At 39.8% G+C, this 15272-nt stretch overlaps 1 protein-coding gene across 1 annotated transcript in view; it reads left to right on the top strand.

The window, feature by feature from the left end:
• obscna (obscurin, cytoskeletal calmodulin and titin-interacting RhoGEF a) overlaps window positions 1–15272 on the top strand; it is a 60042-nt gene that overhangs the window by 10024 nt on the left and 34746 nt on the right. Inside the window, exons 5-23 of the mRNA XM_079826345.1 lie at window positions 2701–2805; window positions 2879–3145; window positions 3338–3607; window positions 4391–4657; window positions 5111–5374; window positions 5932–6198; window positions 6273–6542; window positions 6621–6887; window positions 7003–7269; window positions 7400–7672; window positions 7860–8123; window positions 8207–8473; window positions 8564–8830; window positions 8911–9177; window positions 9741–10007; window positions 10087–10353; window positions 13494–13760; window positions 14612–14878; window positions 14993–15259. Of these exons, the coding sequence (XP_079682471.1) occupies window positions 2701–2805; window positions 2879–3145; window positions 3338–3607; window positions 4391–4657; window positions 5111–5374; window positions 5932–6198; window positions 6273–6542; window positions 6621–6887; window positions 7003–7269; window positions 7400–7672; window positions 7860–8123; window positions 8207–8473; window positions 8564–8830; window positions 8911–9177; window positions 9741–10007; window positions 10087–10353; window positions 13494–13760; window positions 14612–14878; window positions 14993–15259 (4917 nt within the window). The remainder of the gene's footprint in view (window positions 1–2700; window positions 2806–2878; window positions 3146–3337; window positions 3608–4390; window positions 4658–5110; window positions 5375–5931; window positions 6199–6272; window positions 6543–6620; window positions 6888–7002; window positions 7270–7399; window positions 7673–7859; window positions 8124–8206; window positions 8474–8563; window positions 8831–8910; window positions 9178–9740; window positions 10008–10086; window positions 10354–13493; window positions 13761–14611; window positions 14879–14992; window positions 15260–15272) is intronic.

Genomic DNA, 15272 nt, shown 5'->3' on the forward strand with positions numbered 1-15272 from the left:
GAGCGAAAACCGCGGTCCAGCGCGACTCGACTACCGCCTCAGGGGGTCCCTCCCCCTGATCGAGGTCCCTCAGCAGGTCTGCCTGGTAAGCCTGCAACACAGCTGTGGTGTGCAAAGCCGCCGCAGCGTGACCCACTGACATGTACGCCCTGCCATCTAGCCATCATGCGACATCTAGCTCGCCGATGTCGACAGATGCGGGGCTGAGTATGGTTTCTTCCATTCCCTCGAGATCTGCTGATGGAGATCTGGAAAGAATGGAAGACTCCCAGGAGTTGGGAGGTCATGGGCGGAGAGAAACCGATCGTCCAAACTGTTTGGACGCTCAGCCTTTCTCCTCACGCGCCGCAAGGCAGCTGCAGTCTACCCGCAGCGCGTTCCATGACTTCCAGCAACTCCCCGTACATGGGACAGGATGGTTTGAAAAGCTTCAGCATCTTTAACTGACTCACCCATCCTCTGCTCGAGCCTCTCGCGATCTGGATCGTCCTCAAGAACCATAACTGTCTCCAAGCGACGAGCCAGATCCATCTGGGAAGCGCATTTCAGACGCCGCTCAGCCTCAGCTTGAGCGTGGTCTTTCCCAGATGCTGAAACCTCTCCCCTCGAGAAGAGGTTCCACCGAGAGCGGAGCGTTTCCAGAGGACAACGCTCACAAATACTTTCACAAGAGGTTCGCAAACCTCTCATGCCTGCTCTTCTCCCAGACAGTAAATGCAAAGTGTGTGTGTATCCAAAGCTCAAGATACACATTCAAAACACACCTGCAGAAGTGGCGTTCTCAGCACACTTCATTGTTATCCTTCTTGTAGACGTTTCACGTGAAGACAGGCAAAACAGTCCCTGAAGACGAAGAGATACTGTCATGTTGGCAAGGCGCCCTTATATACTTCCTGGTCGCACCTTGATGACATCATAGGCTGTCGCCGGTCAATAGGATTGAAGTTTTTTCATTGTGATTTCAGGCACCAGTCACGCTGGAGGCGTTCCCCGTAGCGTCAAAGCTGACGCAGCGCGAGTTCCCTTTCGAAAGGGAACATTTCACATCACTTTTCAGACATGACTTCAAACTTCATATGAAAAGCATAATCCTATAATTTTGCCCAACGTTTATTAAATGATTGCGATAAATTGTCTAGTATATGTATATGTTAAGTAAAAAATTATTAAAATATATTAAAGGGTTAGTTCACCCAAAAATGAAATTTCTTCCATTAATGACTCACCCCAATGTTCCTCGGAACACAGTTTAAGATATTTTAGATTTAGTCCGAGGGCTTTCAGTCCTTTGAATGTAAGTGTATGCACACTTTGCTGTCCACGTCCAGAAAGGTAATGAAAACATCATCAAAGTAGTCCATATGTGACATCATTTGGTTAGTTAGACTCTTTTGAAGCGTCGACAATACATTTTGGTCCAAAAATAACAAAAACTAAGACTTTATTAAGCATTGTCTTCTCTTCCGGCTTTTTTTTAATCCGCGTTCACGATGCCACAGTGATGCTGCTGACATAAGACGCTGTGACGTGTTATCTGGTTATCACAAAAAACATTTCACATCACTTTTCAGACATGACTTCAAACTTCATATGAAAAGCATAATCCTATAATTTTGCCCAACGTTTATTAAATGATTGCGATAAATTGTCTAGTATATGTATATGTTAAGTAAAAAATAATTAAAATATATTAAAGGGTTAGTTCACCCAAAAATGAAATTTCTTCCATTAATGACTCACCCCAATGTTAAGCATTGTCTTCTCTTCCGGCTTTGTTTGAATCCACGTTCACGATGCCACAGTGATGCTGCTGACGTAAGATGCTGTGACGTGTTATCTGGTGCGACAGAGCTTCGTTTGTAGTCTGAGGGAGACGCACGCTGTAAACAAGCTGTTCTACATTGTTTGTATTGCTATATTTTTTTTTAAATGGTGCGTAAGTGTGCATGTCCCGGATGCCCTAATCGCCAAAGATAACCAGATAACACGCCACAGCGTCTTACGTCAGCAGCGTCACTGTGGCGTTGTGAACGCGGATTCAAACAAAGCCGGAAGAGAAGACAATGCTTAATAAAGTCTTAGTTTTTGTTATTTTTGGACCAAAATGTATTGTCGATGCTTCAAAAGAGTCTTAACTAACCAAATGATGTCACATATGGACTACTTTGATGATGTTTTCATTACCTTTCTGGACGTGGACAGCAAAGTGTGCATACACTTACATTCAAAGGACTGAAAGCCCTCGGACTAAATCTAAAATATCTTAAACTGTGTTCCGAGGTTGAATGGAGGTCTTACGGGTGTGGAACAACATTGGGGTGAGTCATTAATGGAATAAATTTCATTTTTGGGTGAAATAACCCTTTAAAATAATTTAAGCATTAAAGTACAGTAACAAGTTTGCACAAAATAAGCAAGTGGATAATAATATAAAAACTATTTGTCCCTTGATTTTTTTCCATTGACGTGTTCAATGCTAAAAACTTTGAAAAGCTGTGTGAAAAATGCATTTAACTATGTACCTTTAAATTATAATTTCTTTACCCCTTGTAGTTAAATTTAAATTACTTAGTGGTGTTTTTTAGGTTACTTGAAATAAAAATAAAAATCAGGAAAAAAAGTATTTAAGTGAAAATTATATTTTGTTTTGGAAATAAATTTTCAGCAGCTCTTTCAAATTCGATCAAATCTTACAAACAGGTAAAATACACTCCCTGACCTACAAATCAGTCAAACCAGAAGATGCTGGTGAAATCAGGTTCACTGCCGAGAGAGTCTCTTCAACAGCAACACTACATGTCAAAGGTAAAAAAGAGACCATCACATTCTATCCGTTTTCTTCAATTGTGTTCAAATTTAACAAGGATGATCATTGCAGAGCTTCCAGTTAATTTTTTGAAGCCCCTGAGGGTGAAGATTGCCATGTACAAACACCGTGCCTTGCTGGAGTGTCAGGTCTCCCGTGCCAATGCTGTGGTCAAATGGTACAGAAGAAACCATGAAATTGTGCCAAATGGCAAGTACCAAACTATCAGTGAAGGTGTGTACAGACAGCTCATCATAGATGATGTGGGCTCCTCAGATGAAGACACTTTTATCTGTGATGCTGTTGATGAGAGGACTTCCTGCCAACTGTTCGTAGAGGGTGAGAAGTATTTTGTTTTCCTAAAGTAAATTGAATCAAAATTTAAATACAATGTACTTATCTAGTTTCATTATTATCATTGATTTAACTGATTCATTCTTAGTCTGCTTTTATTCATTTAGCCAGTTAGTCTATCCTTTTTAAATGTTGGCTAAGACTTTTATGCACTGGATATTTGATCTATTCTTACAGAGCAGGCCATCAGCATTTTGAAAGGACTCAGTTCTGTGGAGGTCATGGAGCCTAAAGAGGCACGTTTTAAAGTGGAAACCAGTATTAAATTAGAGAGGGCACCGAAATGGACCCTGAATGGGCAGATACTATGTCCCTGTCCAGAAATCAGGATTGAGAGACAAGGAACCTCGAACAGACTTATTTTCACCCAAACTGACAGCAGTATGTGTGGCACTGTTCAGTTCACCTCGGGGAAGAGCAAGTCAGAAGCTCAACTCACAGTTACAGGTAATTATCTTGTCAATCTCAAATATTCAGAGTAGGGAAACGCAATAAATCGGAGCCATATTAGTTATCGGCTAAGTTGTTTTTATTACTGGTATCACAGTATTGATTATTTAATTGTGCAATCTCATGTCCACTATTTTTGCATTTAGGCTGTGTTTACATGGGCACAAATCCATTTGACTATGCTGCCAAATAATCATGGAACACTTGATGTGAATTATATAAATAATTTTAGTATGGCCATTCCAAACTGGAGGTTCAACCATGTCGCATAGTAAAGCAATCACCGACAGAATCATTTTGGGTGGGGATTAATGTAAACACAGATATCGGATAATAGTCATGTCTAAAGTGAATGTAAACATCTGGTACAAAAATGGGATAATGGTCAAAAGATCATATCTGTGCTTTAAGACTTTAGATTATGCTTGCATTCATGTAATGCTCACTTAAACTTTAATCCTTAAAACTACTAATAATTTAATAATACTCTTAAATGTTAAAGGGTTTCAAAATGGATATACATTTTTCATGCTGTAGCTACATTATAATATTGTAATGATTAAATTCACTTGTAGAATTTAAAAATGTTAATTTTAGTTTTTAGTGTTATTTTGAATGAATTGAAACTAGTTGTGTTTTAATATTGGCCATTAATCGTTAATTGGCCATAACATTAAACCATCATTTTCTTCTTATCTAATCAGGAATTTATTATCAGTGCATCCCTATTCAGAGCATAGAGCCATACATTAAGAATTCTTGCTTACACTTTTCTAATAGAGCGGCCTTTGACCGTCAAACAGCCCATTTCAGATGTGGAGGTGAAGGAGAATGGGTCAGTTACTCTCAGCTGTGAGTTCTGTCCATCCCCCAGAGTGGTGCGCTGGTTCAAAGGTAGAAATCCCCTGTTTTCCTCCAATAAGTACACAATGAAGCGAGAAAAGAACCAGGTTGAGATGACCATCCTGGGTGCGAAAGCAGCAGATTCAGGAGAGTATCGCTGTCTGGCAGGTGGCTCGGAGACAAGAGGAAGAATCAGTGTGGAAGGTACCTGCTTTTAGCTACAGTATAAGGGTGTTTAACACACATGCAAATTTTACCCACATCATCAAAATAAGACATAATCTGTACTCCCTGGTATAGTCTTCCATATGCATGAGTAGTTTAAAAAAAAAAAAGTAAGTGAAGTGAAGTGACGTGTGGCCAAGTATGGTGACCCCCTCTGCATTTAACCCATCCAAGTGCACACACACCCAGAGCAGTGGGCAGCCATATTTCTGCCCGGGGAGCAGTTGGGGGTTTGGTGCCTTGCTCAAGGGTCTCACCTCAGTCGTGGTATTGAGGGTGGAGGAGAGCACTGGTTATTCACTCCCCCCACCGACAATTCCGGCCAGACCTGAGACTCGAACCCGCAACCTTCGGGTTACAATTCCGACTCTCTAACCATTAGGCCACGACTGCCCCGACAGTACATTCGAAATATTTTTTCTTTTTCTGCAGTTAAGAGGTTGAAGATCATAAGACACCTGGAGCAAGTAGAGACTGAGGAAGATGGATCTGCTGTATTCAGTTGTGAACTGAGTCACGAGTCACCCAGTGTCCAGTGGCTTCTCAATGACAGAGTACTGCACACCAACCACATCAACAAAATCCAGAATTCTGGAAAAGTGTACAGTCTGATTTTAAAGCGACTTACTCCTCAAGAGAGCCGAGTAACATTCAAAACCTGTGATATCAGTGAGTCTGCGTTCCTCAGGGTCAGAGGTAAGGTTTTCAGTTACCATGGGACTAAGAAAACAGGATTTTTGAATAATTTGCAGTCCAACTCTTCTACATTCAAAACAGACACATGTACTAGAATTAACAACATATATTGGATATATAATTGTTTATGCCCAGCACATTCTTAAAGGGATAGCAATAAATTATGGAAAAGATTTAACCTTCCAATTTACGAGTTTGTGCATATAAACATAATGTTACAACACATTTCAGACCACACAGACAAAATCTTTATAATCAACTAACCTTTTTAATCCAGTGGTTATAATACTCTCTACTCTATTTTTAAACCAGAATTTAAAGACTATCTAGTAACCAGCATATTATGGGAGAGAATGCAAAAGTATTGACATAATTTTTCCTTCCATCTCATGTTTTTTTTTTCTATCACCATGTCCCTTTAGGGGTTCCATAGCATCTGTCGTCTATTATTATATTTTGTTCAAATTAAATTCTTTTTTTGTAAATTCACTCATTCAAGTTAGTGTTAATTTTCTTTGGTATAGATTTCTAATATCGGCCATTTATGTGTGTCTTAGAGAAGCCAGCAGTGTTCCTCAGGTCACTGGAGGATGTAGTAGGTGAGGAGCGTGGTGAAGTCCTTCTGAAGTGTGAGGTTTCCAAGTCATCTGTAACTCCTGTATGGAGGAAAGATAGTGAATTTCTGACCGCCAATGAGAAGTATGAGATTCTCCATGTGGGAAAGTCATTGACGCTTATAATTCGGGAGCTGAGAAAGGATGATGGAGGGGAGTACAGCTGTGATATTGGCTGCAGCCAAACTAAAGCGAAAGTCATAGTTCGTGGTAGGTTTCATAATCTCTAATTGAAATAATTTGCAAAAAAATTACTTTTATTTAAACTGAGGGACTTTTTTCAGACCTGCGCATTACCATTACCAAACGCATACGGACAACAACTGTGCTGGAAGGGGAAAACTGCAGTTTTGAGTGTGTCCTGTCCCATGATATCATCGAGGAAGCATTGTGGATCTTAAACGGCCAACTGATTGTCAGCAATGGACGGATCATAGTCGCTAACAAAGGGCGCAAATACACAATGAGCATTCAGGAAGTTATTATATCTGATGCCGGCGAAGTGGTCTTTACCATCAAAGATCTCAGTTGCAGGACTATGTTGTTCGTCAAAGGTGATATTTTAAATATCACAAATAATGCAAGATTCCAAGTTCAGCATTGCTTACGCTCTGTCTCTTCTGCTTTCTCAGAGAAGCCTGTGAGAGTGTTTAGGGATATGCTAAATGTTAAAGCGACACCCGGTGAAGATCCAGAGCTCAGCTGTGAGATCACCAAACCTGATGCAACAGTTAAATGGCTTAAAAATGGGCGACTCATTAGAGTTAGCCCAAAATATGAAATGACCCAAAAGGATCATTTGGTGAAGCTCATCATCCATAATGCAGCCATAATGGACTCAGGAGAGTACTGCTGTGAGGCTGATGGGATTGCTACAAGGGCAAGATTAGATGTCAGAGGTAAATACTTCCTTATTCACTATTATAAATTTGAGTTGGCGTCACAGCTCTTGCAGTGATTGACTGCTGTTTGTCATTTACACTGTTGCTCTCTCTTTTGTCCTTATGCATTTAGACTTGCAACAAACATTTGCGAAGGAACTGAAGGATTTGCGTGCAGAGGAAAAGGGCATAGTGATCATGGAGTGTGAAACCCGGAGGCCCGCCACTACCGTGACCTGGTTAAAAGGCCTGATGGTGCTCAGCTCAGAACAAAAGTACATGATGAAGAAAAAGGATGTTGTCCTCACTCTGACCATCTTCAGTCTGGAGAAGAGTGACAGTGCCATCTACACCTGTGACGTTGGGACAATGCAGAGCAGGGCATTACTTACAGTTCAAGGTAGCCAAACAACAAATGGTTTAAAAGTCTTTCAGAATACGTTTAAAAAAAAGTTTGGTGATTAGACATGATTTTATAGTCACTTCATGAATTCATGAAATTGCATTTTTCATATGAATCTGGCCCTCAGGTCAAAAAGTGGTAATTGTGGATGAGCTGGAAGATAAAGAGTGTCTAGAAGGAGATACCATCGTCTTTAAGTGTCGGATCTGCCCAAGTGACTACACTGATGTTAAATGGTACCTGGATGAGACATTGCTCTACACTAATGATCTTAATGAGATCAATTTGATGCCTGGTGGCTACCACACCCTTACCTTCAAACAGCTTGCACGTAAAGACACCGGCACCATCTCGTTCGAGGCTGGGGATAAAAGATCATATGCATCACTATTAGTCAGGGGTAACTATTATAAATTATGACACATGACAAGATGCATGTGGCATATAGGCTTGAAATAGTGGATTGCCGTTAATAATGCTCCTAAGAAGGCATTTTGAGATGAAACTAGTCAATATGTCTTTTATTGCTTTGTTATTATAAACAGATCATGTTATATATAATTTCTTATAATCTCTTTAAATTACAGAGAGACGCCCAACAATAACTAAAGCATTGGAGGACACGGAAGCAATTGAAGGCGGAAGTTTGATGCTGTTATGCAAGACCTCAAAGCCATGTCATATTGTTTGGTACAAAGATGGCTGTTTAATCTGGAATTCCTCAAAGTACTTAGTTAGTCGATCTGGAAATGAGGCCAGGCTGGCCATCCGTGATGTGAAAGACAGTGACGCAGGGGTGTACGAGTGTGATGCAGGATCGGTCAGCAGTAAAGCCACTTTGACTGTTAAAGGTATTTCAGATGTCTCTACCATTTGGGAAGTTTTAATTTTACTAACTTTTTCTAAAATTACAACTTTGTTTGTTTTGCATTAGTTATCCCTGCTGAGTTTACAAAAGCGCTTCAGAACCAGGAGGTCAAAGAGGGAGAGAGTGTGACGCTGACATGCGAATACTCCATACCCGGCGTCCAGTTTGTCTGGCGCAAAGGACCCGAGACATTAAAATCTAGTGAGAAGTACCACATGAGGCAGAGGAAATCTTCCATTTCTCTTGCAATACACAATCTGAAGCCGGAAGACTCTGGGAATTACACATGCATTTGCAGAGGCCAAAAAACCATGGCTACTGTTACAGTCAATGGTACTGATTACTATGAAAATGAACTCATAAAATTTGTCCTTGATAATCAGATATCTTGAAGCTTCACTTGTACCATTCCCTCTTTTCTAGCGGTTCCTATATCATTTGTTAAAGAGCTCAAGAACCAAGACACAGAGGAGGGTAAAAATATGACATTACGCTGCGAGCTTTCTAAAGCTGGAATCCCTGTGGAATGGTTGAAAGGTGAACAAACTCTCTGTCCTGGCGAGAAGTATCAGATGAGACACATAGTCACAATACTGGAGCTGGTAATCAGAAATCCAGTGCCTGAGGACAGTGGCACGTACATCTGTGTGTGTGAAGATCAAAGGACCAAAGCCATTATCAAAATACAAAGTAAGACAAGACGTTGAATATGAAGACTTTGCTTCTAAATGCTGAAAATGGAGCTTATTTATTTGTTTATATTTCCTTAGCTCAGCCCATCACGTTCAAACAGAAGTTAAGAAATCAAATCGCTGAGGAGGGAAACAGCATAATTTTACATTGTGAGATATCCAAACCAGACACCCCTGTTGAGTGGAGAAAGGGGAACAACCTGCTCAAGTCCGGAGAAAAGTACAAGATCAGACAGAGAGGCTGCATGCTAGAGCTGAAGATTTTCAATTTGACACAAGAGGATAATGGAATCTATAGCTGTACAAGTCAAACTGCCCAGACATCAGCCAACATTACTGTTAGTGGTAAGCTAGTTCAGTTCACTAGTCAAACATCCAAAATAAGTTTTTTCATTTGTTTATTAATATTATTATATATCATGTTATATATAACATATATAAAAACTTTGTGTAAGCAGTTTTTTTGTATAAGAGTGATTTTTATGCACAGTATATACAGGTGCGTGTGTGTGTATATGTAACATTTTGAAGAAATTTAATAATTCCACCAGCTAGAAATTATACAGCTTTAATTCGTAATTTTTTTCAAACTTTGTCAAAACTTTTTTTTTATCCAGCTAGATAAAAAAAAAAAAAGATTAAATATCAATAAAATAATGACAATAAATACAATAACAAATAATAATAATAATAATAATAATAATAATAATAAAAAATAGCTAATAATTTGCTTGGGAAAAAAATTGAATGTACAAAATCTATTTGTTTATTTATTTTAGGCTAGCAGAAAACTTTTCATACTTATTGTTGAATGCTAATTTACAAAAAAGTTTGCTTGTTTGTGTGCCAAAGTAGAAAAAAACACTTGTGCACCAATAAATGCACTTTTGTTTCTTTTTGTTCTGTAGCTCAACCTGCCACTTTCAAAGAGAAGCTGAAAAACCTGGTATCCGAGGAAGGCAAGATGATAACATTGCATTGTGAGCTTTCCAAAACCGGTGTCCCAGTAGAATGGTGGAATGGAGATGAGCTGCTCCAACCTGGAGAGAAGTATAAGATGAGAGAACGAGACACATTAGTTGAGCTGAGCATATGTGAGGCCGTGCCTGAAGACAGTGGAGTCTACAGATGTGTCTGTGGAGACCAAAAGACCAAAGCTACAATCAAAATTGTTGGTAAGGTTTTGTTTCGTTTAGTTTTTGTTACTGATACAGAATTGATGTTATTGTAAAAACACATATGGTGGTTGCCCAGGTGCTGCTGCTACTTTTAAACAAACACTTAAGAACCAAGAAGCTCTGGAAGGGGAATCTATAACCTTGCACTGTGAGCTCTCCAAAGTTGGAGTACCTGTGCAATGGTGGAGAGGAGATAAGCCGCTCCTTCCAGGGTCACGGTACCAGACAAGGCTGGATGGAAGGACAGCTGAGTTGGAAATAACTCATATTTTCCCTGAAGATGCTGGAATATACAGCTGTATTACTGGAGGCCAAAAGACCACAGCTGAAGTGAAAGTCAAAGGTAAGTTAAAGCATGTTAAATTAGAGCCCTGCATTTCTGCCCGAGCCTGACGGGCCCCGACTTTTTTACGCTCCTACAACTTTTTACAACTGGTCCCTTCATTCATTTTCTCTGACCAGATATCTTTCAGATTGTGAAAAGACCAGGAGTAAATGCCATCCGAAATTCTTTCGAGACTGCTTTAAATCCGATAACTCAAACAAACCAATTCAGAAGGTGGTCTGGGACGCATTTCAGACGAAATCGGACAGTGGTTGTTTAACCACATACACTCACCTAAAGGATTATTAGGCACACCTTTTCAATTTCTCATTAATGCAATTATCTAATCAACCAATCACATGGCAGTTGATTCAATGCATTTAGGGGTGTGGTCCTGGTCAAGACAATCTCCTGAACTCCAAACTGAATGTAAGATTGGGAAAGAAAGGTGATTTAAGCTATTTTGAGCGTGGCATGGTTGTTGGTGCCAGACGGGCCGGTCTGAGTATTTCACAATCTGCTCAGTTACTGGAATTTTCACGCACAACCATTTCTAGGGTTTACAAAGAATGGTGTGAAAAGGGAAAAACATCCAGTATGCGGCAGTCCTGTGGGCGAAAATGCCTTGTTGATGCTAGAGGTCAGAGGAGAATGGGCCGACTGATTCAAGCTGATAGAAGAGCAACTTTGACTGAAAAAACCACTCGTTACAACCGAGGTATGTAGCAAAGCATTTGTGAAGCCACAACACGCACAACCTTGAGGCGGATGGGCTACAACAACAGCAGAAGACCCCACCGGGTACCACTCATCTCCACTACAAATAGGAAAAAGAGGCTACAATTTGCACGAGCTCACCAAAATTGGACAATTGAAGACTGGAAAAATGTTGCCTGGTCTGATGAGTCTCGATTTCTGTTGAGATATTCAGATGGTAGAGTCAGAATTTGGCGTAAACTGAATGAGAACATGGATCCATCATGCCTTGTTACCACTGTGCAGGCTGGTGGTGGTGGTGTAATGGTGTGGGGGATGTTTTCTTGGCACACTTTAGGCCCCTTAGTGCCAATTGGGCATCGTTTAAATGCCACAGCCTACCTGAGAATTGTTTCTGACCATGTCCATCCCTTTATGACCACCATGTACCCATCCTCTGATGGCTACTTCCAGCAGGATAATGCACCATGTCACAAAGCTTGAATTATTTCAAATTGGTTTCTTAAACATGACAATGAGTTCACTGTACTAAAATGGCCCCCACAGTCACCAGATCTCAACCCAATAGAGCATCTTTGGGATGTGGTGGAACGGGAGCTTCGTGCCCTGAATGTGCATCCCACAAATCTCCATCAACTGCAAGATGCTATCCTATCAATATGGGCCAACATTTCAAAAGAATGCTTTCAGCACCTTGTTGAATCAATACCATGTAGAATTAAGACAGTTCTGAAGGCGAAAGGGGGTCAAACACAGTATTAGTATGGTGTTCCTAATAATCCTTTAGGCGAGTGTATGTAAATTTTACTCCTGGCAAATTGTTAAAAAATAAACGTGTGAGAGCATGTTATAGGCTATATGACATGTTGTAGCCAAGTCAGATATGACGACGCTATTCAACACGCATCGCTGCAAATTAGTAGCTAAAGCAAGCCAACACGCAAACGGCAGCAAGTGAAACTGAAAATAGGCTAAGTCTTAGATGCTCAAAAACACAATCATCTTCATTAAAACTAATGAGACTAAATGATCTAACCAGGGCTTTGATCTGGAAATTAGCTGATGATAAATAAAATGCAGCTCATATCTTTTTCTTTCGTTGATGTGCACTCCGTGTGAATGTGCATATAGCACAGGAATTGAAGATCGGATTTATATTCATTTTGCAGAAAGGTGTAAGGTAAGACAACCTGCTCCAATTTTTTTTTTTAATTAACTTAATAAAGAAAGGAAACAAAATATAACTACTTTGACATTAAAAACAAAACTGAACTATTTTAATGGCTGCAAAAAATTCACGGTCTCCAGTCAGAGAATTTGGATAAGCTGTCGGGCACGGGCCTCAGCGTCTTGGGCCAGGGCCGTGCTAGGGCCGAGATTTGAGGCCCGTGCAGGGCTCTATGATCGAAAGTGGCAGTAAAGACATTTATAGTGTTATAAAATAATTATATTTCAAATAAATGCTGTTCTTTTGAACTTTCAATTCATCAGAGAATCCTGAAAAAAAATCTTTGCCATCAAAGGAATACATTTTAAAACACTTTAAAATAGAAGGCAGCTGTTTTGAATTGAAATACATTTGACAATATTATCGTTTTTACTGTATTTTTCATCAAATAAATGCAGGCTTTATGAGCATAAGAGACATTTAGGGTGTGTTCACACTTGGCAGTTTTGGTTTGAAAAACGATCTCTACAGCGATTGCTCTGTTAGTGCGGGTCATTTTAATAAGTATGAACACTGCCATCTGAACCTTGGTGCGCACCAAACAAGCGGAGCGAGACCTCTGAAAAGGTGGGTCTCCGTCTGCTTCCAAACGAAATCTGGTGCGGTTCGACTGAAATATGAACGCAGTACGGACCAAAGACAAATAAACAAACCAAAAACAGGACGTGATGTCACAAGATGCAACCCTAAAAAGGACAGAATGCTCAAGCATACCCGGTTCTTCTTGTCATAGGAGCAACGTTGCCCATTACAGTTTGCTACAGGTGTCAGAACAGTGTCTCCTCACAGCCGATCTGAGTGACAAAGGAATTCCTGCTGCTGTTTTGACCTTAACACATTTTATAAGCTCTCCAATGGTTCTCAGCTGGTAAAAATACCATCATATGTATGCACATAAAGTACACAGCATTGTTTTGGATGTTCAGTAAGTTCCGCCTCAAAACATACGTTAAAGCGAATTATTTTTTGTATCTTTAGGTTCAGTGTTAAAAATGACAGTGTGAACGCTAAGCGAACCAGAACTAAACATATTATTTATTTTTGGTCCGGACCAAAACAACCAAGACAACCGAACTACAAGTGTGAACATACCATAAATCTTACAGACCACAGATATTTGAACAACATTGTATATATGATTTCCATATGGTTAAAAAAAAAAAAGGTTAATGGTTAAAAATTAAGTCATATTAAATGTCAAATATTTTTTCAGCTCTTCCAATTACATTCAAGCGAGAGCTTCAAAACCAGATGTCTATAGAAGGTGAGAGTGCTGTATTTACCTGTGAGCTTTCAAAGCCTGGTGCTCCAGTCGAATGGAGAAAAGGTAGAGTAATTTTGAAAGCCGGAGCCAAATATCACATGAAACTGGAGGGACGATTAACCACAATGGCGATAAATAACCTTGTTGAGGGTGATGCAGGAAATTACACTTGCAAAACCAAAGATTCACAATCAACAGCCGAATTGATGGTTCAAGGTAATATCCGAATTACTGCTGAATTTTTGACATTATGGATTTCATATGCATTTCATTTTCATGACCATGTGATTTGTTTCATTTCCTCCACACCTACTATTGACCTTAGTCAGGTTAGATGCCATATTGAATTTAACGAGGATGAAATTGAGGCTGTGAGGGATAGACTTACACTCCTTACATTGGCAAGCACTGTATAAAGGCCCTAGATCACATTTTCACAACTCAAAACTTTCAAAATCTGTTTTTGTCTTCTAATTTTTTTCCCCTGAAAGATATTCATAGTCAATATTTTGTTAAACAGCAGTGCAATCCATTGAACGCACTGTACTTCTATCCCTCACAGTCTTCTTTTCATTCCTGCCTAAAATTAAATATGGCGCTACCCTAATTAAGACCTATAGAATGCTTACATGGCATTACACAAGCCCACTGCACCGGTTTAATTAATCTCTCAACAGTGATATAAATCACTACATGATGTTACATGATGTTTAAAATCACATCCTTTAATTACACTCCATATTTGACATCAGAAGAGTCTTGAAATCAGAAATCCCTTCATATGTAGCTTTTACCGTGATCTTGCCCAATTCATTACCGCATGGGCTGGTTATGAAGAGCTATAGTGCGTTGGTGTACATAATGCATAAATAAAATGAACCCCAATTTATTTAGATGATAGGGGAACCCCAATTTATTTAGGACTTTGCCTGATGTAGTTGATTGAGCAGAAAAAGTGGTAAGTTTTTGGTAACACATTGGTGGGAAGACACAACATTCACTCTTTTGAAGAGCCTATAATTTGCAATACATGAATACAGGCTTTCTCAATTCTTGGCTTTCTGAAGGACTCCCTGCTACCTTTAAAGCAACTCTAAAGAACCAGGAAGCTCAGGAGGGGAACAGTGTCACTTTGCACTGTGAACTTTCTAAGGCAGGAGTTCGAGTAGAGTGGTGGAAAGGAGAAGAAATGCTCAAGACTGGAGAAAAATATCAACTGAGACACAAAGAAGCAAAAGCAGAACTGCTAATAAGGAAGGCACAACCAGAAGACAGTGGAGTTTATCGCTGTGTATGTGGAGATCAAAAGACTGAAGCCACCATCAAAGTTAATGGTATGAATGTGTTCCAGGAAGTTTGCAAATGCAAGTTCCTGTAATTGAGCATTAGCCAATTTTTGCTTGAATAAGTTATAACATTATCAGATATGCAACATCTGCTTTGTATAGCTCTTCCCATCACTTTCAAACAAGAACTTATGAATCAAGAGGGTGAACAAGGGAACAACGTCACCTTGCGCTGTGAACTCTCAAAGGCCAGTGCTGATGTGGAGTGGTTGAAGGGAGAGGAAGCCCTTAAGCCTGGAGAAAAGTACCAGATGAGACAGATTGCAACTAAAATTGAGCTTGTTATCAGGAAAGCCGTACCTGAAGACAGTGGAGTCTACTTTTGTGTATGCCCCGATCAGACATCCAAAGCAACGGTTAAAATCAATGGTACGATACTCAA

Source organism: Gobio gobio (genome assembly GCF_949357685.1).
Source record: "Gobio gobio genome assembly, chromosome: 10".
NCBI lineage: Eukaryota > Metazoa > Chordata > Actinopteri > Cypriniformes > Gobionidae > Gobio > Gobio gobio.